This window comes from Orycteropus afer, unplaced genomic scaffold (genome assembly GCF_000298275.1).
Source record: "Orycteropus afer afer isolate SDZICR_OR568_19922 unplaced genomic scaffold, OryAfe1.0 scaffold00018, whole genome shotgun sequence".
NCBI lineage: Eukaryota > Metazoa > Chordata > Mammalia > Tubulidentata > Orycteropodidae > Orycteropus > Orycteropus afer.
The window spans coordinates 2,559,829-2,585,284 of record NW_006921605.1 but is presented as its reverse complement, the minus strand read 5'-3'; the positions used below and the strand labels follow the sequence as shown (position 1 = coordinate 2,585,284).

At 51.1% G+C, this 25,456-nt stretch overlaps 1 protein-coding gene across 1 annotated transcript in view; it reads left to right on the top strand.

The window, feature by feature from the left end:
* Positions 1-9,750: 9,750 nt before the first annotated feature.
* Positions 9,751-25,456, top strand: part of RPTOR (regulatory associated protein of MTOR complex 1) — a 428,490-nt gene continuing 412,784 nt past the window's right edge. The window contains exon 1 of the mRNA XM_007959595.1: positions 9,751-9,912. Within this exon, the coding sequence (XP_007957786.1) occupies positions 9,751-9,912 (162 nt within the window). The remainder of the gene's footprint in view (positions 9,913-25,456) is intronic.

Below are 25,456 nucleotides of genomic sequence, written 5' to 3'. Positions count from 1 at the left end.
CAGAGTGGAACTGCCCACAGGGTCTCCAAGGCTGTCAGTCTTCACAGAAGCAAAGCCCAAACCACACCCACTGCCGTGGAGTCGATTCCGACCCACAGCGCCCCTAGAGGACAGAGTGGAACCGCCCACAGCGTCTCCCAGGCTGTCAGTCTGTATCCTGTAGAACAGTGGTGGATTCCTAGTGTCATCCTTTTGGTTCGCAGCCAGATGCTTTAACCATTGCACCACCAGAGCAGCAGAAGGACAGATCGAAGCCTACTGTCCTTTTTACCCCCCATGGCCACTCTGCGGGCAGAGACACAGGGGTGTGGAGTAGGGATGGCAGCCCCTCTCTCCTGGCCCCAGCTCACAACCTGGTGTCTGGAGGCCTTGTGGCCTATACCCCCAACCCTTTGCCTGAGCCAGAAACTTGACGCTACTTTCCGAGCTCCATTCCCAGCCCCTGAACTCCCGTCTCCCCCCTTCCCAAGAGTCTGGCTTCACGAGCTGACGAAGGACATGGGGCCAAGGATACTGGTTGTGACCTTGGTCATGTGGTCAGCCTTGGGCGACTGTAAGCAATGATGCCTCCATGGGTTCTGGAAATGAGTTTCCAGGTGTCCCCACATTTCAAATCTCTGTACCCCTCCCCCAAGTGATACCAGTCAGTACAATTGTAACAGGAGACATGAACACCAGGCAAATGTCTCCTGGGCTGACGGAACCCCCGCACTGCACACGGGCTGCCTGGGAGCGGCTGCAGTAGCTTGGCCCTTTAGGAGCGTCAGACACACCCACTAGTGGTCTATCACCCGGGGCCCTGGGTGGTGCTTGTGGAAAGGCTCTCGGGTGCTCACTGGAAGGTTGGCCGTTCAAGTCCACCCAGGGGTGCTGTGAAGAAAGGCCTGGTGATCGCTTCTGAGAAGGTTCTCCTCTGACACGTGGACGCGCCACGAATGGAGAAGACGCCATGGAAACTTTTTTTTTTTAATACCGACATCCCATTTGGAACTAATCTACAGGGACATCCCAACCCCCAGCCCCTCTATGCCCTGAAAAATTCAGAAACACCAAGACCTTTAACCCAGTTGAAAGGGCTTGACAATGGCATGCTGTTGTCTGCTGGCCATCAAATCTGACCTGGGACAGCATCGAACTGCCCTATAGGGCCTACTTGGCTGTAGTCTTTATGGAAGCAGGTCACCGCACATCTTTCTCCCGCTGAGTGGCTTGTGGGTTTGAACCCCCGACCTTACGATTAGCAGCTGAGCACTTAACCGCTGCACCACCAGGGCTCCTAATAAGGTGCTGTTCTTCTCAATCCTCTCACCTCCTGCTTTGACTATGGCTTGGGTTCCTAGAAGCCCCCAGGAAGCCTGCCCGAGGCTGGCCCATGGGTGGGGCTGGAAGGGCTCTTTCCCACCCCGTGGAAGCAGAGGAGGCGTCGTCCCCCTGGGGGCTCCATCACCCTGGATGGTGGGGCTGCAAGGTGAGGGGAGAAAAAAGCCCCCCCCTTTGGGGAGCATGGAGCGAAAGATGCAGAGAAATTCCAACGGGACTCAAGATCGATAAAAGGAGGAATATCTATTTAAGAAGCAGATGAGGCTAGCACTCACCCCCACTCTGAGGTAATAAAAATAAGCCTTGTCATCATGAACCCGGAACTTCGAGCCCCGCTCCTTGGCCCGTTCACAGCCACCAGAGAGTGCTCTCTGAGGACGGCCGGGCCGTGACACGTCACTCTTGACATATCCCTCTGATTAAAAACTCAGGAAGGGAAAATATGGGTGGAAGATAGAGCGTTATGGGGGGAGATAATGACCAGACGCTGGCAGAAATTGAGACTGCAAATCACATTTGTCCCTTTCCTCCTGGCTGGCTCATGTCTCACAGTGGTGGCGGGCAGGGATGATTCATGGGGCCTGCTCAGAGGGAGCCCAGGCGTCCTCACGTGGTGACACAGACGGCCTCCTGACTGCACTGTGGGTAGTTTACTCGGAACGTTCTGCTGCCGTGCTTGTCACCTGTCAACATGAGGCCGAACCTGCTCATTATGGCGAGCACACTGGACAAGACTCGCGCTGCGGCACCTGCACAAAGCCGCCCCGGCCTCCTGCTGGGAGCACCGCCGCAAAGGGATGCGTGGCAGGTTTTGTGTCCTTTCCCTTCCGGCTCGCGCTTTCTGCAACAAGACAGCCATGCCCCAGGCATCTGTCTAACCACTACCAGGTGGCACTTCCTAAGTCCCTGCTCAGGTGTGTGATGGATGGAATTGTGTCCCCCTCCCCAACACAAAAAACTGTGTGTTGGATTCCTGGCCCCTGGTCATGTGTATGTGATGGGATATGATGTAATGGAACGGCCTTATATTTAAGGTAATGTAGGGGTCTGGGAAGGAGCTCTGGTAGCTTAGTGCCTAAGGCACTTGACTGCTAACCAGGAGGCTGGTGGTTCAAACCCACCAGCCACTCCTCGGAAGGAAGATGGGGCAATCTACTTCTGTAGACTTCTGTAGTGATACTGCCTCGGGAACCCAGGGAGAGGTCACTATGAGTCAGGGCCGACTTGACGGCAAACAACAACAGGGTCCCTGGGTGGCGCCAACGGTTAACACACTTGCTACTAATTGAAAGCCTGGAGGTTCAAGTTCATGCAGAAGAACCTAAGAACAAAGGCCTGGTGACTGACCCCCACCAGTGGTGGTTCACGGTGAGTCTATCCTTGGAACAAAAGGGGGCAGGGGGTGTCCTTAATCACTGTTGCCCTCCAGAAGCCTAAGGCTCGGGTCAAGTTCAACTGTCAAAGAGACTGTTCTTATTTTACTGATGAAATATGGTCCCACAGTGAGGAAAGGCCAGAGCTGGGATTTGAACCAAGGTCTGTGGATGCTTGTGGGCTCCCAGGTATTATTTGCAGGGCTGACTGGCTAGCCCTTGTCCCAGACCTGGTGGGCATGCTCCCCACTGAGAGGGGCCCAGGTGTGGTGTTGCACTGCAGGGGTGCAGTCCTCGCCCACCCCTGCCACAGGAGGTCTCGCGAGATCAGTTCCTCTTCCTGGGCCTCCATTTCCTTGCGCGGGGGCCTGGCTCGCCATCCACCTCCCCAAGTGTCAAGGCCATGATGTTCCTGTTGCACTCAGATTCCTCTCATCTCCCCTGTGGAAGCAGAGGCAGCGGTTGGAGCCTTGTCTCCCAGGGGCCAGGGCTTGACCTAGTCCCTGAGGTTCATGGAGGCTCTGTAGACGTTGTGTTGGCTGACAAATGGAGCATCGTAAAAGAGATGGTTGGTTATATTATTTGTATTTTCATGAAAGAAAATCCTATTGTAAGTAATACTATTAAAACAGAAGGCTATAAAAATTCAGCTTGCATATTTTTTTATTGGATAACAAATTTTTCCAATATAGTCTCTATCATAAAGGCATTCCTTGTGTTTTGTCTTTTTAACCCTCTGTCTGTGGGGGCACAGGCCGTGTGTTCGGGATTCCATCTCCAGGGCTGTGGGGAGGGAAGAGGGAGCTAACACGCGCAGAGTTTGAGACTGAGAAGAATCCTGGCTGCCTTAACTCCTCAGCGATGTTGGCACAGAAATACCACAAGGGGTGACTTCAATTAACAGAGCATTGTTTTCTCGCAGTTCAGGAGTCCACAGCCTGAACTCAGAACATTGGCTTTGGTTCTGGGGAAGGTCCTTGTTGCCCATCCGCTTCCGTTCCTAGGCCATCTCCACATGGCGGGGCGTCTGTCTCCCCCCATCTCTGTCTTCTCACATCTGAGCCTAATCTGCTCCTTTAACCTCAAAGGTGCTTGGCCTGAGACCACCCCCCACACTGGGGGCCTCATTAACATAAAAAAGCCCTGTTCCCAAATGAGATGACATGGGGGGGGTTGAATTTTCAGCACACATTTTGGGGGACACAATTTGATGTGTAACACTAGCCTTCAACCCTTCTCCAGAAAGAATTCCTGTGGGCCACAGTGGTGCCTGATCCAGGAATGGACACCTGTGGGTCCACTAACCCAGTTAGACTGACCAGTCAGGGAGTCCACACTGGAATCCTGGCCCCTGAGGGGGTCAAGGCTGTGCACCCCCCTTCCAGAGCCTTTCTTCCTCGCCTGGGCCTCCACTCAGGGCTCCCCAAACAGGCTCCCTGCTGCCCTGCGGGAAGCAGCCCTCAGAGTGGGGGGAGAGGGCTATGTGGGACCTCCTGCTGTTCCCTTCTCCCTAGAAGATTCTGCAGGACACCCAGGGCTAAGGATTTCCTCCCTTCCTTACCCTTGGGCCAGCACCCACTTCCTTCTGGGCTCTGTCTTGCTGGCTCCTTAAGGCTCAGGTGATGCAAGAATTCTGAATTCAGAAGGAAGAAATCTGGCTAGCGGGTGATGTCATTTAATATCAGGTGCTTGTCGCCAATGTCCCCAGACTACTCAGGGGTCACCCTCTATTACAGTGCGGTTTGCTTCTGCTTATAACAATAATGCCTGGTGACGGCAGGACGGTTCTGAATCAACTGGAGGAGGGTAGAGGGCGGGAGTTTTGAGGTGGCGATGGAGGGAGCAGGAGGGAGCCGGCCCCTCCTGCAGGCTCCTGCAGATGACAGTACCTCCCTGCCTTCCCCTTCTCACTTCACCGTCAACAAGGCATCTGACCTGTGCAGGGGGTGGCTGGGTTTGGCTAAAAGCAGGAATGATGCTCTGACAGAGCAAAGTACTTCTATTTCGGTTCCTTTTAAGCTGAGCATAGATTTCTCTGGAAGGGACCGGCGCTGGCCGGCCTCCCTGAGTGCAAACTGGTGGCTCAGCAAAGCACAGGCTCTCCTCTCGGGTTGCCTGACCTCCAGTCTCACTCCTGGTTCTTGATGACAAAACACATCCTCCGCCCTTGATTGACTGAATGGAGAAAGTGCAACATTGGAGAAGGGAGAGCACTGGCCTGCTGGCCAATGGGAGCTGGCGCTGCAAGGCCCTGCTTTGAGAAAAGGTGAGGTGCTGGGGCGGACCCGCCTGAGCCTGGGAACCCAGTCTCCGTGGTTCCTCCTCACTGACGTGCTGCTCCCCGACCCCCACGTTTATTCAGACCCCCTACCTGCCAGCTGTTTATATCTCTCCGTAGTGATGATCCCTGACCCCCACAGTATTTGACCCCTAAGGGAGTTCTGGTAGCATAGTGGCTAAGACACTTGCCTGCTCACCAGAGGGCTGGCGGTTCAAACCTACCAGCCACTCCTTGGAAGGAAGGTTGGGCAATCCTACTTGCGTAGTGATACTGCCTCGGAAACCCAAGGAGGGGTCGCTATGAGTCGGGTTTGACTCGACGGCACATAACAACAACAACAACAGCAACAACACACAGGGATTGGTATTTGAGATTGTTCTGCTGTTCACATTGCTATGTCTATGGCCTTTCATGGCGTAGCATCGCGGTGTCCAGGCGGTGGGGCTGGAAGGAGTCTTCTGGTCTACCTTCGCATTGTAGCCGGGGTTCTGCCTATCTGCACAGGCAGGAGGGTTATTCTGCTGTTTGGGTTTGGAGCTGGGACTAGAAGCCCCCCTCCCTCCCATCTATCTGTAGCCTGCTGTCTGCCACCAGCAGATGGTTTCACCCCACCTTTGACACCTCTGTACCCAAGTCTTGTTTCTTCCGTGACTCAGAATCAACCTGTCATCAACACCCCTCCCTCATTTTCATAGCTTGGATCAGAAAAAAAGCTTTGTGCTTTTTTTTAGACTCGTGAAACTTGTTTTCAAGATTGAACTACTCAATTTCTTTGTGGGAAGCATGAGATGCCTTGCTGATGACTAACTGGGGCCATTGGAAATCGGAAATGCAGGCCCCTGTGGCTGGGTGATCTCTCGCAGTGGTAATGGGATCACCCAGGTGAGAAGTGTCAGCCCTTGAATCCCCAGTCTGCCATTAGTCATCACCGCTCACTGCCTTCCAGAAACCTGGAGTGATTGTCTGGGACTTGAATAGAATCATTTATGACACACTGAGGTGAGAGTTCTTTTAAATGTCATGCTAGAAAATGATTCAAGCCCTTCTTGAGCCTGTCAGCTGGAGGCTGGGCTGAATCACAGTTTTGAACCCAAGGGCTCCTTCGAGGTCACCTTCTATGTCTTCCCCATGGCACCAAGTGGCAGCTGAGGGCAGAGAAGGGCAGACACTTTGCCGATGTCTGTAGGAATTAGTGCTGCTCTGGGGCTAGAAGGCACAGTTCCTGAGCCTCAGTCCAGGACCTGGACCCCGAGTGGCCTCTTGGTTCTGGTACCACATTTACGTTTTGCCCTCCACATTCGATCCATGGATAATTATTTCATCATTTCCATTCATTTTGTACAAATATTTACTCAGGACTCACCGTGTGCCCAGAATGGAATCATTGGAGAGGACCTCAGGGAGTGTATGCATGTCCTAGGTGCTGCACTACAAATTGGGGGGCTGAAAACAACAGAAGCTCTTATCCCACATTTCTGGGGGCCGGAAGGCCACAGCTTGGCTCCTGTTGAAGGCTCTGGGGGGGATCTGTTTCACGCTGCTTCCTGGCCTTTGGGGGCTGCTTGCCATCCTTGGTGCTCCTGGTTTGCACACGCCTCTCTCCCATCTCTGTGTTGTCACGTGCCCACATCCTCTGTGTGTCTGTTCTGTGTCTCTTCCTTTCTTATGGGGACACCAGTCACATTGGACGACAGCCCATCCTGGTTGAGTATGATTTCTTGACTTGCTACCATCTCCAAAGGCCCTATTTCCAAGTAAGATCATATGACAGGGAACCTGGGGGCAGGACTCAATGTATCTTTTTGGAAGACACAAGTCAACCGACAACTGGGATCAAATAGCCTAGTGTCACCAAATTGGGGTGGTTCGAAGCTATCAACAGGGTTATTGTTACAGCTCCTATGCCCAGCTCTGCTCTTTCCCCCAACTCAGTAGATGCAGGGTGGGACCCCGGGAGCTTTATTTGACAGTAGTTTCCCAGGTGGCCCTGAGAACCTGCCAGGTTTGGACACCTTGGGCTCATCTAGTGCTTTTCCTCAGACCAGCAGGCAAGCTGCGATGAGATCAGCCTAGCTCATGCATTTTTCAGGAAGGAAGCCGAGTCTCAGAGATTCATCCAGCCTGCCCAGGCCCCAGAGCGACTCAGGAATGAACAGGTTCAACCCGGACACTTGAGCCTGCAGCGGAGTTATCTGCAGCCCAGGGGTGGATGGGGGAGTGGGGCCTACCCACCCTGTGACAGGGCAGGGCAGGTGGCTTTGATGCCTTTAGGAAGGCTTTAGCCCCCTTCTGTGTTTTGGTGAAGTTGCCCTGAGTTTTAATGGGAGAATTGGACTCAGTGCAATGTAGTAATTGAATGGGTATCTGCAACAGTAATAATTTAATCCGACAACTTTTATTAAGTATTTGCTGTGAGCCGGCGGGGGGTGGGGTGGGGGGAGAAAATCTGGGATGACACTCTTCACCCTCATGTGTGCGTCTGTGAAAGGGACGCAAAGTCTCATCAGGATTCTTATGTGGACTGTCACATTGTGTCAATGCCTTTGGAAGACACTCTGAGAAACAGGGTATCTTCAAGAGCCAAACCTGAGGTTTTGGATGAAATAAGGCATGTAGGAGTGTAGATTTCACTCTAGCTCAGAATGAGGGGTGCAGCGGGATGCTCCTTAAACACAAGAATGACCAGACTTTGTCCCATGTGCTTTGGTTGTGTTGTCAGAAGGGACCAGGCCTGGAGAAGGACGTCATGCTTCATAAAGCAGAGGGTCAGTGAAAGGGGGAGGCCCTCCACAGGTGGGTTGACGCAGTGGTGCAACGACGGGCTCCAGTGTAGCAATGGCCGAGGCGGACGCAGGACTGGCAGTGTTTTGTTCTGTTGTGCATGGGGTCACTATGAGTTGGAACAGACTTGACAGCACCTAACAACAACAACGAGGAGCTCTGGTGGTGCAGCCTAAAGGCCTTTGACTGCTAACCAGAAGGTTGGTGGTTCAAACCCAGGAGCCGCTCCAGGAAGAAGGGCAATCTACTTCTGTAAAGATTTACCCACTTAGAAACCCAACGGGGGTTGCTGTGAGTCATAATCAACTTGATGGCAGTGGGTTTGGCTTTTGGTTTTGACGATGACAACACCACAGAGTGATCATTGCTAATATTTGAGCACTCACTAGACGGTAGGCGCCTTTATGAGTGAATTTTGTCTTTCAAAGTGAGTAATTTATCCCAGTTTTATAATGGAGAAGACAAACATTCGGCTATTAAAGAAACGGATCAAAATCATGCAGATGGAAGGTGATGCAGCCCAGATTCAAATCCACATGTGACTGGTTCCAAAGTCCAGATGCAGAGAGGAAGATGAGGCCTCCTTGGGCTGAGCCAGGCTGCCTCCTGCCCTGCTTAACCCCATGGTGCAATGTGTGTCTCACTAGACACTAAGCTACTGAAGGCAGGGACTGCCTGCCTGCTGCCTTTAGTTTTATACTCCCTGCTGTACCCTACACGGTTTCGCAGCTTGTAAATAAAGCAACGCTTACTGAACCGAATTTGGAAAATCAAGGAACGCAGAAGGCTTGCCTCCACGCACAGGGATCTATGTAGCCAGCAGCGTTGCAAAGGAAGCTGCATTAAAGTGAGAATAAGCTGCTCAGAAAATAAGACGAACACAATAAAAAATGGGAGGTGACGAAATTACTCAGTTTTCTCTGAAAAAAAACAGAATGTGTTCAGTATTGTGGAGAATTCAACGCGCATGAAGTTATTATTGATGGTTCTTTCTGAAGCTTTTGATGCTTTTTCAAAATCAAACCTGGAAGACGTTGGATTCCTTTAATTTCAGAAGCGTGTAGTTCCACTTGTAATAATAAATGAAAAAAAATAATTAAATTAGCTTGGTGTCGTTTCTGGGATTGACTTTACCATCAGGTGTCTATTGAATGACAGGCGGTGAACCTTGGGAGGCTGAATAGTGGTAACCGAGGTAACGGGGCGGGGGCTCTCTTCCCTTGCCGCGTCCGGAGAACCTCAGCGATAACTGAGTAAGTTTGGTCTGTTAGTCACACCGTAGATCGCGCTGCATTCTGGGTCTTGGCAATATGGCGTCCTCCTTGATGTGCTGATGAGAGGAGTTTCACTGTAGCAGCTTTCCAGAGGGCAAAACTCCCCAAACCTGATAAGCCCACATTACTCCTTTTCTCCGCGGGACCGGGCCGCCGGCTTCTCAGGACTCGTTCCCAGGCAGGGGAGAACCACGGGTTCAAGGGCCAGGGCCAGCCAGGCCGCGCGGACCCGGGGTTGAGGAACCGGCCGCGGGCGAGCACCATGGGCCGATCCTGGCTCTGGTTGCAGCAGCTCAGGCGAGTGCGGGACCCGCAGGGCTGAGAGTGGCTGGAGGAGACCCGCGGCGCCCCGAACCTGTTCCCCTCGGCCGGAGACCTCAGCCCGGTCGGCGAACCAGCAGCAAGAGCGCGCATCGGAGGCGTTGGAGGCCGAGAGCAGGGTCATCGGGAGGCCCGAGGTCGCTCACGCTTTTGACTGCTCCGCTCGCAGCGGCGCCTCGAACGTCCTGCCCCAGACGCCGCCGGCGGCTCGGGGTTTGCGCCGAGCTCCGCGGCTGCTGCATCTCGCTCCCCGCCTCCTCGACTTCCCGCGCGGGGCTCGAGATACCGACCTCAGACTTGGCCCGTGACTTCCTTCACCGGCCCGGGTGCACACTAGCCTTCGAGGCTGGAGGTTCTCGAGCGCCTGCTGCCAAGGACACCCCCGCCGCCCGCCCCGCTGATGGAGTCCGAGATGCTGCAGTCGCCTCTCCTGGGACTCGGGGAGGAAGACGAGGCCGACCTGACGGACTGGAACCTGCCGTTGGCGTTCATGAAGAAGAGGCACTGTGAGAAGATCGAGGGCTCCAAGTCCTTGGCCCAGAGCTGGAGGATGAAGGACCGGGTAAGTGCAGGCTCACGGGCCCTGCGTCTCGGCGTTCTTCCAGCGAGGCAAGTTCAGGGCTGGGAGCGTGCCCTTGGGGAAGCGCCGTGCCCTATCCCCCAGCACGTTGCAGGTCGCTGAAAACACGAGAGCATCCCGGACTCCAGTGTCTGCCTGAAGGCGGGAGACTGAGCAGTTATTCACTGAGTAGCGCTAATGCCGTTTATTCGAGTTCTATTCGAGTTCCAATTCAGGCCCTAGAGGTGAAACATCAGGACGTGGTGCTTTGCGAGTATTGCACGCTCTTGGGTGTACTTGGTGTTGTTCCGACTTGGGGGGTAGGTGACTTGGGGTATAAAGTAATACTTGCACCCATGTGCTGCGTCTACGTTTTTCTTTGGTGGGGCAGTGGTTAAAGCGTTCGGCCGCTAACCAGGAGGTCAGCGGTTGGAACCCACCAGCGTCTCTGCAGGAGAAAGATGAGGCCATCTGCTTCCCTATAGACTGACAGCCTCGGCAGCCCTGTGGGGCAGTTCCACTCTGTCCCCTAGAGTCGCTGTGAGTTGGAATTGACTCAATGGCAGTGGGTGTTCTTGGTTTTAAGTTGAGTGCAGTCTCATCTGAGCAGGATGCTAGGAAACAGGATGACGGGGACAATGTTCAGTTAGTAACATGTTGATGGAAAGTTACCTTAAAGTTACACTGAGTTCTTCTGAGCAATTTATCTGGAACCCAAACTTTCCACCTTTCGTGTGTTTTCATGTTGGTGTAACTTAGAGACAGACTTCTACAACGGTGGAGTTAGGGTATGGTGGATTGGGATTGGGTTCAGGCTTTAGGGGTCCCGCCGGTGCTGGAGTGGGGGCTTACAAGCAGCTGATACAAAATAAGAAAGCCTGTTGTGTTAATGTGTCAACGTGTGTTTCATTGACCATGTCAGCCTGATCCTCATGCAAAAGTGTGAGGCCATCACATCAATGCACACTTGTAACGTGTCCTTTTGCAAGTGTTTTTCTCCTTGAAGGAGCTCTGGTGGCGTAGCGCCTAAGGCACTTGGCTGCTAACTAGAAGGTTGGCAGTTCAAACCCACTAGCCACTCCTCGGAAGGAAGGTTGGGCAATCTACTTCCCTAGTGATACCACCTCGGAAACCCAAGGAGGGGTTGCTATGAGTTGGTCTGACTCAGCGGGTATACAACAACAACAACAACAATAACAACGATGTGTCCTCTTGTAAGTGTTTTTCTCTTTGAAGGCTACCCTTGTTATTTCAGTGGTGTCAAAAGAGGAAGCTGAGATGTGATTTGCTCTAGGTTTATGTGTGTGTTTACAGAAGATGACTGTCTTTAGTGTGTGATGTTGGACCCGTGTAGAATTCCACTCAGGGTGAGTCTAGCTAGTCGGTCACTAGTAACCCATGCTTCACTTACTGACTTGGCTGATTTTTAAAAGGTTGGGATGTTGTGTTTCACCCAAAAGTAGCTTAAAGATGAAATTAACGGTCATTGGAGAGATTGTGTGCAGTCTGTCTCACGGATATCTTTAGGGCGTTCTGGTGTCACAACAGCTATGTGTTTGGCTGCTAACTGACAGGTTGATGGTTCAGATCCTTCCAGCAGCTCCGAGGGAGAACGACCCCGTGATCTGCTTCCATAAAGAGTGCAGCCTATGAGACCCTACAGGGCACTTCTACTCTCTCCTGTCGGGTTGCGATGAACTGGAATTGACTTGGGCACACAACAACAACAACAACAACAACAAACAACAACAAAAACTTGAGCATCTTCATCACTAGTTAATTATTCCAAACCTTGTGATTGTCGTGAATATAAGAGAAAAGAAATTTATTTTAAAACAACTCAGGTTAATAATTTTATTCATTCCATTTGCAGGACAGGTTTTTTTTTTTTTTTAAATTGTGGTTCTCTGTGCTGCCCTAGGGGGCTCTGGTAGTGTAGTGCCTAAGGCATTTGCCTGCTAACCAGAAGGCTGGCGGTTCACACCCACCAGCCACTCCATGGAAGGAAGACTGGGCAGTCTGCTACCCCAGTGGGGGTCACTAGGAGTTGAAATCGGCTTGATGGCAGTGGGTTTGGTTTGGTTAGGTGCTGCTTAAAGCTATGGTCAAACTGTGCAAACCTGATTAACAGATATATTTTGACCTTTTAATTCCAGTGTTAATTTGTGAACAGTAAACACTCCCCAGTAAGGGACAGAAAAGTTCTGCGAGTCTGAGGAAGTCGGGAGATTGCTATGTAGGAAAGGGCCAGGGAAGGGGGCGCTGAATCCCATGCTGGCGAGTTGTGTTAAAGACTAGTGGCAGCCTGGGTCAGTTAAGTTGGCGAGAGTGTGACGTCTGAGAGTCCCCGAGGCCTGTCTTCCGGTCAGACCCTCAAGGGGCCTTCTCAGCAGGCCCTTTAGGACAAGGCTGCAAACTCAGACGTGGCAGAGTGGCAGGTGACACATGAGTGAAGCAGGCTCTGGACCACGATCGGTGACGGCTGACCTTTGACTCAGTGTCTCTGGTAGGTTTCCTGGAGGACGAGATCGGTGGGTGGGTGGGTGGGTGGGGGAGGTACACATGGTGAGTTGGAGGGGCGGCTGGACCTGGGCTCCGTCTTTCTCTCCCATTGTGTCTCCAACTCTCTTCTCTTGCCCAGAAAATTTTTTTTTTTAATGTGAAATCTTCCAATTTTTAAACACTGGAATGAATTCAGATAAAACAACTCCATTTGAGAGGCCAGCTTCAGCAGGTGGGTTTCCCAGGTGCCTGGGGGGACTTAGTCCATTGGGGCAGGTACAGGCGGCCGGTCGATTCTGGGGATGGTGAGTGCAGGCCTCCAGGCCACGCGGCCCGCCGTGCTGGAGCTGGCCAGCAGCAGGCTGAGGGCGTGTGGTGGGGAAGTGACACGCTTGGGCCATGGTGCCCCAGCAGCTGTGGAGGCCAGTTCTCCCTGAGGGTCATGGCCGACTCCAAAGATGCATATCCCGTCTTCCTTTCTTCCTGTGATTGACATGCAGTTCCTTATCTTTTTATTTTTGTACATAATGTACTGCTGGTAGCGTAGTGCCTAAGGCACTTGACTGCTAACCAGAAGGCTGGCGGTTCAAACCCACTAGCCACTCCTCGGAAGGAAGATGGGGCAATCTACTTCCATAGTGATACTGCCTCAGAAACCCAAGGAGGGGTCGCTATGAGTCGGGTCTGACTCGACGGCACATAACAACATAACAACAACAACTATTAATGGCTACTTTCTGGTGTCCTGTTTAGTGGAGTTGATGGAGATTCTCAAAATTTACATCTTTACCAAAGTCTGCTGAAGACCCCCCCGGCCTGCATCCTGCCGGAGCCACGACACAGCCCACCTGCCCTGGGGATTCCCACATGGTTTTCTCTGATATGTTACTGTCAGGAAATTTGACTGATGGTTGGTTAATTCCATGATGTGTAGTGAGTGATATGCGTATGCATGGATGGTGCTTTGTCTTGTGGTTAGTAACTAGACTTACGCTTTGTAAGAACTGCAGTTTAGAATGAGTCATTCTGGTAGCCACAGCTAAAGCAGATGTGTATACAGCCCCCCATTTGTGTTTTACACTTTAGAGTCCCACAGTTTGTTTTCACTGGACAGTGGGTCGGGTGGGGACAGTCAGTCTCAGAGGCTGCTAACCTTGTACGTGGAGTGGAGTGGAGTGGAATCGGAGGGGCTCGAGTGCCGTTGAGCTACAAGAAGCCTCTGGGACGATGCCTACGTCTCCGAGCTGTGCCTGGCCGCCTTGTAGCCTTGCTCGGGGTTGGACAGGAGGGAGCAGAGTAGATACATTGAACTAACATGCGGACAGTGAGGGCTCGGCTGTCTCCTGAATGCTGGTAAATAGTAATACTTTATAACATGTGTTACCCCTCTGCCCTCCTCACCCTGGCTCCCTCCACACTCGCTCCAGTCAGTCTGTCCTCCACTCGCTGAGGCTGCCTCATGTGGTTGTCCGTTATTAGGTGCCATGAATCCATTTGGACTCATGGCCAGCCCGCGGGACAGAGTGGAACTGCCCAATAGGGTCACTAAGGCTGTCGATCTTTATAGAAATAAAGCCAAAACCAAAAGCATTGGCTAGGAGTGGATTCAGACTTACAATCTCCTAGAGGACAGAGTAGAACTGCCCTGCAGGGTTTCCTAGACTGTACTCTTTTTTTTTTTAAAGACAATTGCCTTTTTTTTTTGTGATTTGGGTGAAAGTTTACAGAGCAAATTCACTTTCCATACAGCAGTTCCCATACACTTTGTTGATGACATTGACAGTTTACCCCAATCCAACAGCTCCCCTCCCATTTCCTCCCAATAGTTACCTCTTCCCTGTGTCCATCCCTCCTTGCACTCCTGCCCCCTGAGCTGTCACCCTGTGCACACACAGCCCTTCTTTTTCCCATGATTGTTTTCTCCAAGGGATGTATCTACCTCAGGTACATGTTCAACTCTTATGCCTGTCTTTTATTTGGCTAGAAGCCACAGGTGTGGGTTCAATTCCAGACCTGGAGGGCAGCTAGAGGCCATAGTCTCAGTGGTTCTACCAGGCTCTATCAGACCAGCAAATCTGGTCTCCCTTTTTTTTTTCCCCCCGCAATTGATTCTGAGTTTTGTTCCACATTGTTCTCCCTCTCTATCCAGGATCTCCTACAGAGATCCCCCTGGGAGTGGTTGACAGTGGTAGCCGGGCACCATCTAGTTCTGGTCTCATAGTTGTATAGGCTGAGGATCGCATGGTGTGCCAGTCACAAGGACTGATTGTTTCCATGCATCTTTGGTTTTCTTCGTTCTTCTTTGCTCTGGACAAGGAGAGACCCATCCTTGCTTCTAGACGGCCGCAGCTTGCAATAGACTGTACTCTTTGTGGAGGCCGACTGCCACCTCTTTCTCCCGCAGAATTGCTGGGTGGGTTGGAGCCCCTACCCTTTCAGTTAGCAGCTGAGCACGAACAATTACACCACCAGGGTTCCTTAGCTGAAGAGTGGTGGTGTTTGCTGTTGAGTCAGTATTGAGTCTGGCCCCATAGGACCCAATAGAACTGCCCCAGGGTTTCCTAGGCTGTAATCCTTATGGAAAGGAGCCCTGGTGGTGTCACAGTTAAGGGCTCAGCTGCTAACCAAAAGATGGCTGGATGGAACTGAACAGCCATTCCATGGGAGACACGTGGCAATTTGCTTCCGTAAAGACTGACAGCCTCGGGAGCCCTATGGAGCACTTGTGTTCTGTCGCGGGGGTTCACCACGAGTTGGGATCGACTCCACGGCAGTGGGGTCTGTCGCGGCTGTTGCAGGGGTTCCCTGCGGGTTGGGATTGACTCCACGGCAGTGGGATTAGTCTTTATGGAGGCAGGTTGCCAGGCCTTTATCTCTCAGAGCCACTGAGTGAGTTCAAAGCACCAGTTTCTGGTTTGCAGCTGAGTGCTTAACCTGTGTGCCACTAGGTCTCCTTTGACATGGTCCTCATTCCTGGGGAGATGAGAAGGTCACTCTCTGGCCTTATCTAAGCTGACGCCACAGCGGTACCGCACACAGCCCGTCACCCCTCCTTGGAGAAGCTCTTTCCTCACTTGTGCATCTTCTTGAAGCTCCAGCATCTGCGGGGTCACTGATGGCCCCTTTGAGACTCCTTTGGTGCCTGGCCCTCAGTGTTGGTGTGTCTGAGGCCTCACTCGTGGACCCTTTCTTGTCTCCATGTAGGCCCCATCCCAGGCTGGTCTCGTCCGGGCCTGCAGTTTGGATACCATCTATATGCACTGAGTGACTAGTTCTGACGTGCCCTGCAGACTTGATCACTGCCACGTGCTCACTCCTTCAGGCTGTAATTCCAGAAGCTGCCTTTATTTCTCCCTTCCTCCTCCCGTCCCGTCCAGTTCATCGGTTCCCGTTGCTGTCAGGCTGACTTGGACCCTGGCTGTCACATGTGTGTCTGAGTAGGACTGTGTGTGCTCCAGGGAGTTTTCAGTGGCTGACTTTTTCAAAGTAGATGTCCAGGTCTTTCATCCAAGGTGCCTCTGGCCTTGAACTCCAGCCTTTCGGTCAGCAGGAGAGCACATTAACCTTTGGCACCACCCAGGGGTGCCAGTTCATCAGTAGAGCCTGTCAACTTGACCTTCAAAACATCCTTGTGTAGCACCACTTCATTTTGTGGGTCCCAGGCCAAGCAGCCCTCACCTCCTGTCTGGATGACTGCAGTTGCAGCTGCCTGGTCTCCCCATATTCATTGCCTTACAGTTGATTCTTCGCACAGTGATAAGAATGATCTTTTAGGAAGGTGATCAGGTACAGTACGTCCTCACCGCCCCATCTCCAGCAGCTTCCTGAGCATGTAAAGTGCACGCTCCTTACCGGTTCACAAAGCATTCACGATCTGGCCCATCTGCCTTTTCTGCTGCTTGTATAGAAAACCTGGATGGCTCTTCCCTCCGATCGAGGCGGGTTACCCTGTAAGCCAGGTGAACACAGGCCTACTTGTGCGTTCTTGCTGACCTGTGGTGAACGGTTTCCTGTGGGAGAAGCATGTGCTTATGGCTTCCTCCTGAGTCCTCCATCCCTGGCAGGGAGTATACGTTTGAAAGAGGCTTCGATTCTGCAGGAAGGTTCTGTGAGCTTGGGAGAGAGACAGATGCCAGCCATCCCTAGAAGCCGAATCTCAGATATGGTGAAAATGTGAAAGAGCTCACCCCAATGTGGGGGATCAGCACCAGGAAGCCAGGCTTACCTTGCTTGCTGGCCCTCTGACACTGTCTCCAGTCTTTGCACACCTGCCTTTTTCTTGTTTGCACCCAGCTTCTCAGTCACTTCTTCAGAGAGGCCTTCCCTGGTTACCTGGTCTAAAGCAGCTTCCAAGTCGTCGTTTCACGAGCATTGTCCCGTGATGTGGGTGCACATTTACAGAGCACATTTGCTTCCCATCCAACAGCTTATACACATTTTGTTTCACGACCTTGGTTGCAAACCCCTCCATGTGGCACCTCTTCCCTCTTCTTCCCTGGGTTCTGTTTCCAGTTGCCTGTGTTTCCTGTCCCTTCCTGCCTTCTGACCTTTGTCCTCGGACAAGGGTCCAAGTCACTCTTGATCACTCTTTATTTCTCTGATATTTTTCTCTGCCCGCTTCCCCCCCAAAGTGGGCATACACTTTCTATCATAAAGCTTGTCTGTGCTAGTACCTAGGACAGTGCCTGGCCCATAGTAAAACTGGACTGCTGAAAAGTGAGTAGTCTGCAGAGGGCTTCCACGTGGATTATCTTTGTACAACTCCACGGCGCTGTGAGTTGGTTAGGGACCGTCCCCACGCTATTGCAGCAGCACTGAGGCTTTCCTGAATTGGCTTGCCCACAGGTACCTGGCCGGCAGTGGGAGGAAGTGAGGCTGCAGAAACAAAGCCTGGTGGGAGGACAGACAAGTATCTCGGCTGAAAGATTCAGGCGCTAGTGAGAGGTCATGAGGTCCGACACAAAACATACACTAGAGGATAACTTGGAGAGGGTTTCAAGAACAGGCAGGAGACCAGCATTAAGCAGACTGAACATAGCACCACTGTATAGATTAGCTGTGTCACAGTACACAGTACATGGTCCCCTGCGGCCTCTCCCAGCATCTGCAAGGTCAGCATTACCTCATTACCACACTAAGATGCTGCTGGATTTTCCCGCGGGGTGGCGTCTGCATCAGTGGCTGGCGTCTAGGTGTGAGTCGATGGTGCCATGCTGTGTTAGGGACCTTGTTTGCTCCATTGCTGGGCCTTCATGGTAAAACAAAACAAAACAAAACAATAGTTTCACTTGAGAATGTCCTTGATGAAGCAGGAAAAGTCTTCCTTTGGTTAAACTTTACCTCTCGGTGCCTGGTCCCTCAGTACTCGCTGCACAGCCGGTACAGCGGGGTCTGGAGACAGGTGCTTGTGGTCGCGAGCTGAGCTGGGTGCAGCTTTCTTGGGGCAGCGGCTCGGCTTGGAAGAAAGGACGGGGGCCGACACCAGGCATTTGGACCTGGTGTCTGTCAGCAGCTTTCACGAAGGGAGCCTGTCACTCCAGGAAACAGCTGACGGCGTTTGTTGCCGGTGATGGACTGTGAGCTCTCAGGTGAAATCAGGGCTGTGGAGAACTTGTTTCTGCCTCTGAGATTGACAGCGTCCCGATACTTACAAACCACTTCTGTGACAGTGTGGTGGCATTGGTTCCTGGGATTCTTTTTGATGATGTGGAATGCAATGTGTCATCATTGGGACAGCCACGTGATTCAGTGAGCCATTGTCACCAAATGACCAGGCCATGACGTTCCCCTGTTAACCTGTCGTCATCAGACTGATCCCACCTCCCATTCAAGGTTAGACCCGTGGATGTTAATGCAGCATGTATGGGAAGGTCACTGATGTGCTCTTGGATGGACCACAGCAGTCATCTGAGAAGTGAGATCAGAGAGGACTGTTTACAGTTGTCTGACTGTTTGAGTGGCCTTGTCTTTTCTAATTGTGTATCTGTGTGAGACCTGGTTTTCTTCATATGCTTTGACCACAACAACATAGCACAGCAGGTTGGATGCAGAAGCAGCTATGAGTCGAGCTGCAGGGCAGTGAATTACTTAATATGGTCCTTTTAGCTATAAATTTTGTAACTCCCTCCAAATGACTGGGTGGTTGTTGTTGTTAGGTGCCGTCGAGTCGTCTCCAACTCGCAGCGACCCTTTGCACAGCAGAATGAAACACTGCCTAGTCCCGTGTCAGCTCCACGATCCTTGCTATACTTGAGCCCATCGCTGCAGCCACTCTGTCAATCCATCTTGTTGAGGGCCTTCCCCTCTTGTCGACCATCCACTTTACCAAGCATGACATCCTGCTCCAGGGGATGGTCCCTTCTGAAAACGTGATCAAAGTGGGTCAGACGAGGTCTGGCCATTCTCACTTCCAAGGAGCATTCCGGCTGCACTTCCTCCAGGACAGATTTGTTGGTTCTTTTAGCAGTCCATGGTACTTTCAGCATTCTTCACCAGCACCACAACTCAAAAGCATCAATTTTTCTTTGGTCTTCCTTATTCATTGTCCAGCTCTCACATGCATATGAGGAGACTGAAAATACCGTAGCTTGTTTGAGGCACACCTTAGTCCTCAAGGAGACATCTGTGCCCTTCAGCACTTGAAAGAGGTCCTTTGCAGCTCGTTTGCCCAGTGCTGTACGTTGTCTGATGTCCTGACTGCTGCTTCCATTGGTGTTGATTGTAGAACCAAGCAATATGAAGTCTTTGACAACTTCAGTCTTTTCTCCATTTATCGTGATGCTGCCTATTGGTCCAGTTGTGAGGATTTTTGTTTTCTTTATATTGAGGTATAATCCATATTGCAGGAGTGTATTCTTCAATCTTCATCAGTAAGTGCTTCAAGTCATCCTCACTTTCAGCAAGCAAAGTTGTGTCATCAGCGTATGGCAGGGTGTTAATGATTCTTCCTCCAATCTTGATGCCACGTTCTTCTTCATATAGTGCAGCTTCTTGGATTATTTGCTCAGCATTCAGATTGAACAAATATGGTGAAAGGATATAACCCTGACGTGCTCCCTTCTTGATTTTAAACCACGCAGTGTCCCCTTGTTCCGTTCGAATGACAGCCTCCTGGTCTATGTACAGGTTCCTCATGAGTACAAGTAAGTGTTCTGGAATTCCCATTCTTCTCAATGTTATCCACAATTTGTTATGATCCACACTATCAAATGCTTTTGCATAGTCAATACAACACAAGTAAACATCTTTATGATATTCTTTGCTTTAAGCCAAGATCCATCTGACAGCAGCTATGATATCCCTCATTCCATGTCCTCTTCTGAATCCAGCCTGCATTTCTGGAAGTTCTTTGTTAATATACTGCTGCAACCATTTTTGAATTATCTTCAGTAAGATTTTAGTTGCATGTGATGTTAATGATATTGCTTGATAATTTCCACATTCTGTGGGATCATCTTTCTTTGGAATGGGTACAGATATGTATCTCTTCCAGTCAGTTGGCCAGGTAGCTGTCTTCCAAATCTCCTGGCATAGCCGAGTGAGTGCCTCCAGTGTGGCATCCATTTGTTGAAACATCTTAATGGGTATCCTGTCAATTCCTGGAGCCTTGTTTTTCACCATTTCTTTCAATGCACCTTCAACTTTTCCCTTCAATACCAGTGGGTTCTTAATCACATGCCACTTCCTGAAATGGATGAACATCGACCAATTCTTTGTGGTACATTGACTGTGTATTCCATCCATCTTCTTTTGATGTTTCCTACATCTTTCAGTATTTTGTCCATAGAACTTTCAGTATTGCAACTTGAGGCTTAAGTTTTTTCTTCAGTTCTTTCAGCTTGAGAAATGCTGTCTGTGTTCTTCACTTTTGGTTTTCTAACTCCAGGTCTTTGGCTTTGTCTTTTTGAGCTGCTCTTTGAAATCTTTTGTTCAGCTCTTTTATCTTGTCCTTTCTTCCATTTGTTTTAGCTGCTTGCTGTTCAAGGGCAAGTTTCAGAGTCTTTTCTGGCATCCATTTTGGTCTTTTTCTTCCTTTCCTGTCTTTTTAATGACCTTTTGCTTTCTTCATGGATGATGTTCTTGATGTCATCCCACAATTCCTCTTGTTTTTGGTCATTGATGTTCTGTGCTTCAAATCTATGTTTAAATGGTCTCTAAACTCAGAAGGCATATATTCAAGGTCAAATTTTAGCTCCCGTGGACTTGTTTTAATTGTATTCAACTTCAAGTTGAACTTGCATAAGACTGGGTGGGACTATGCAAATGAGGTGTTTGCAGCCCACCAAGAGGATTGGATAGCTTGCTAGTAATGTAAATAAGGTGCACAGCACCCTCGTGGGGATGGGGCACGCAGATAGGGTGTATGGAGCTGTAATGTGGCGATTGCTCAGGTCTGTCATTCTGCTAGGCTTAAAATGAGCCACCCCAGAGGCAGAAAGGGGACGGTGTCACGATCATCAAGAAAAAAGAGCACAGCATGTTTTCATGGACCTGAGATCCCTGTGCTGAGAACCTCCTAGACCGAGGAGACAGAGAGAGGGAGGAGCTGTGCCACCAGAGATGGCGAGAGATGGTGAGACACAGAGGTGACAGCGTCAGAGGCAGCAGAACCCGGAGAGTGGCAGGAGGCCGGGCAGTGGGCTTCTCGGCCCACGGAGTGAGAGCTGAGTGCCTGCAGGACGGCGCTTGCTCGTGGAGTAGTCTGCCTCCAGTACCTGGTGGAGCTAGGTTTGCTGACTGATGGAGCTAGAGCTAAGTGAAGGCCGAGGCCTACTGGCTTCAGGTTGAGGCTTGCTGGCAGGATGAGATGCCTCTGGGCACTTACCAGCAGAGCTTGAAAGAGCTTTGTAACAAACACGTGCCTGAGCAGGACAGGCCAGGCAGAGGGGCCATGGGCCAGAGAGAAGCCTGCAGGCACGGCCGGGAAGAGGCTGTCCTGATCACAGAATTGTGTCCTGAGCGTTCTGAATAAACCCCATACTGGGAGGATGGTCTCTGAGTTGTGTGTGGCCATTTCAACGAAATCACTGGACCCAGAGAAGTAGAGCGTGCCGTGGGAGGGATGGCTGTGGTCAGGGTTAGCAAGAAGGCTAGAGGGTTGCGCGTCTGACCTCCACTGCTTAGAAATCAGCCTTGGGCTGTTGACTCATGACATTTTTACACTAACTGACGTCTATAAATGCAGACATTAAAGAGGTTTGCAAAAAATGTAAAATGGTGCTGCTCTTCTAACATTAAAAGGTATACAGTTATTTTTTCTTTTATAGAAATGTTATTTTAACATGTAAATGTCAAAAAACCCCAAAAACCCAAGCTGTTGTGGTTAAATTGATTCTGACTCACAGCGCCCCTAGAGGACAGAGTGGAACTGCCCCACAGGGTCTCCAAGGCTGTCAGTCTTCACGGAAGCAAAGCCCAAACCGCACCCACTGCCGTGGAGTCCATTCTGACCCACAGCGCCCCTAGAGGACAGAGTGGAACAGCCCACAGGGTCTCCAAGGCTGTCAGCCTTCACGGAAGCAGGCTGCCTGATCTTTCTGCTGCAGAGCAGCTGGTAGGTTTGAACTTCCAGCCTTTCAGTTAGCAGATGAATGCTTTAACCACTGTACCAGTACCACCAGTGCTCCTTTTTTTTCAACATAGGAGTTGATACTTTTTTCTTCATTCCCTCAGCCATTTATTCAGCAAACGTTTATTCGTCTGTATCATGCTCAGGCACTGTGCTACAGCCCTGGGCTACCACTTCTCAACTACGGGGGCAAAACATTCTGGGTTAAAACTTAACTTGACTTATTTAGTGGTTGTTGTTGTTGTTATGTGCCATCGAGTCGGACTGGACTCATAGCAACCCCTCCTTGGGTTTCCGAGGCAGTATCACTATGGAAGTAGATTTCCCCATCTTCCTTCTGAGGAGTGGCTGGTGGGTTTGAACCGCCAGCCTCCTGGTTAGCAGTCAAGTGCCTTAGGCACTATGCTACCAGAGCTCCCGATTTAGTGGTAATGACATCAATTTTATTGGTGTTTATTTTTTTAGTGTTCATTTATAAACAGAATAGAACATTTGGAGAGTTCTGGGTCTCTCATATTATAGTTTGCACAGAATACATGCAGGAGACATAACAGAGGAAGGAATTAATGGAGCACAGCCTGGATGGAACACTTGAAGGGAAGTCTTGGTCGTCAAGAGGGTGGCATTCCTAAGACAGCAACAGCTGTTCCTCTGAATGCAGCAGGAAGGAAGCATGTCCCACGGAAGCTATGCCCTGCATGTTGTTACTTGCCACCTCGAAGGCCCCGACTCGTGGCCTGTCGCCATGCACAGCGGGTCCTGTGCCGTCCGCATGGCTGATTATGGGGCAGACCATTGTGACCCATGGGGTTTCCTAGGCTGGTGTTTGGAAGTAGGTCTCCATCTCCAGCCCTTTTTCCTGGTCTGTCTGAGTCTGGATGCTCCACTGAAGTTTTCAGCATCATAGCAGCACACAAGCCCCTATAATTGTTATTTTAAGATGAATTAATAAAGATATGTAAGTTTCTTTACTTCTTAGTATGGAAAATACTGATAAATGTAACTATAATGAAAAGCTCTTTGGGGCTTCAGTCGTTTTGTTGTTGTTGTTGTTATGTGCCATGGAGTTGGACACAACTCCTAGCGACCTCTCCTTGGGTTTCCGAGGCGGTATCACTACGGAAGTAGATTGCCCAACCTTCCTTCTGAGCAGTGGCTGGTGGGTTTGAACCCCCAGCCTTCTAGTTAGTAGTCAAGTGCCTTAGGCGCTACGCCACCAGAGCTCCTTGTTGTGTAGAGATGTCCAGCATCCCATCTGACAACTCAAGATTTTTTCCATGCACAATTTAGTGACACTGATGACATTCCCATTGTGCAGTGACCACCGATGTCCATGGCCAGGTGTCCTGTCACCTCTTCCCTGGGAACCACTCATAACCTTTGTTCTCAATACGTTTGCCTGGTCTAAGTGTTTCCTGTAAGTGCGATCACTCACGTGAATTGTTGTCAGAGCCTGAGGGGCAGTGGTGCCAGAAGTTGGAGAATTGTTTGTGTGCTCAAAGAGAAAACCAAAACCAAAGCAATGCCATCGAGTTGGTTCTGACTCATAGTGATCCCACTGGGTTTCCGAGGCTGTAAATCTGTACATAAGTGGATTCCTCATCTTCTTCCCTTGGAGCAATTGGTGGATTTGACTCTCTGACCTTCTGGTTAGCATCCAGATGCCTTACCCACTCACTACACCACCAGAGCTCCTTTGTTAAAAGCAATGAAATTTAAATGAAATCAGGAAGAAAGGCTTGAGAATATTAGGCTGCTGGCGAAAATCTCAGGCAGTAGCCTGGCCTGTGACAGGTCACTGGCCCCAAAGAGGTCTGGCTCTCTCCGTGCAGCCTCTTTGCAGGGACTGTGGGCTCCCGAGGGCTGGGCATGTGGTGTTAAGTGAGGATGGGAGTGGGGGGACAGGCTTCTTCTCTGTAACCATGTAGCTATCACTGCGGCCTCCTGTGGTCCTGGACTTCTCGTGTGCCGTCCGAGAGGGACAGGTACCCTGCTGACAGGGTGAGCCCATTTCTGTGAGCGGAGGAGACTCTGCACAGTGCTGCCGGGACATGCGGCTGGGGACTTGGTTGTCCTACAGGCTTGCTGCTCTCTCACTTGCAGTGCCCTGTGCTCCTAGGGCCCGTTGTCTAAGGAGAGGCGGTCATGCAGGATGATGCAGTGATCAGGAGGAACCCTGGCTTTATATTAAATAATATTTACAGTAAATCATTACCATCACACTACCTTTACGTCAGTTATTCACATTGACCAGCATTAATTCTCTCCCCCCCCTCACCTGCAATTACTGACTCTACGTGGTTGACCATGGGGTGACGGATTTCAGGGCGGTATCACCCTTAGCTCTGTGTTGTGACAGATCTCGCTGGCTGTGGGGTGGGGTAGAGGGTGGTTGGAGAGGGGTGGGGCTGGGGCTGCGAGCACCGACTGGCAGGGTGGTTTGATAATGGGGAAAGGGTGACTACCTGAATCCCGTGCCGGCTGGAGGGACAGAGATCCGAGGAAGGTGGGGTCGCGCAGAGCGCCCAGTGGTGGCGGTGCATCTGGGACCGTCGCTCCCCCTTTGTGCTTGGAGCCCAGGAATTCCCGTTAACTTGTCCCGCAGTTCCCAGCAGTCCCGCAGGACTGTGCACACAGCCTCTTTGAAAGCCTGTTTTTAAAACCGTGCCGCGCTCCATTTTGAACCGCGTGCTGTGAAGAGCCCCCCTCATTAGGCCTTGTGCGCATGCTCAGCTGGGCTTTCACAGGCTGCCGGGGGCTCCTCGTCGACGACCCCTGCAGGTTTTTGCGCAGTTCATATGAAAATGTTTTCATTTGTCCCGATAATGTGCTTTTCTCTGTCGTTTCTGACCCCACCCCTGATCCAGAACCCTCCGTTGGATTTTGGTGTCATGTCTGTTTAGTTTGCTTTGAGCTAACTGGGTTGCTCAGCTTTTCTCCGACTTTTCTGACCTTGACACTTTCAAGAGCACAGGGAAGTTTGCTGGGATGTCCCCAGCACAGGTCTGCCCAACGTGTCCTCATGTTCAGGGTCAGGTCCCACTGCAGGCGGCTGCTGGTGATGCTTCTCAGTGTGCACCTCAGAAAGCCCACGCCGCTGCCTTGTCCAGGGTCATTAGCTTGGGGCATTTTCCGTTTTGGCCAACTGTGGCCTGCTGACCGTCAGGATTGAGCATGACCATACTTTCTGGCTTCACAGGATTCTTGGGCTCATCTTGTGATTTTCAGCCCTGCCCTTGAGTCAGCCATTTCTCCCAGAGCTCTGGTTCCTTTCAGTGGAGAATGGGATTTAGAAGCCAGCATCTGGGTGCAGGTGTGTTCCATGCTCCTGAGGTATCATACTTGTGGGCGCTTCAGCAGGGGGGCGGGGACCATCTTCATCTGTGTCTGTGTTGGCTTCTCTGTGGCTGAACAGTGAAACCACATCTTATGCGGGTGTCTCCAGTGCAATCCGGTTACCACATGGCGTGAGCTCTC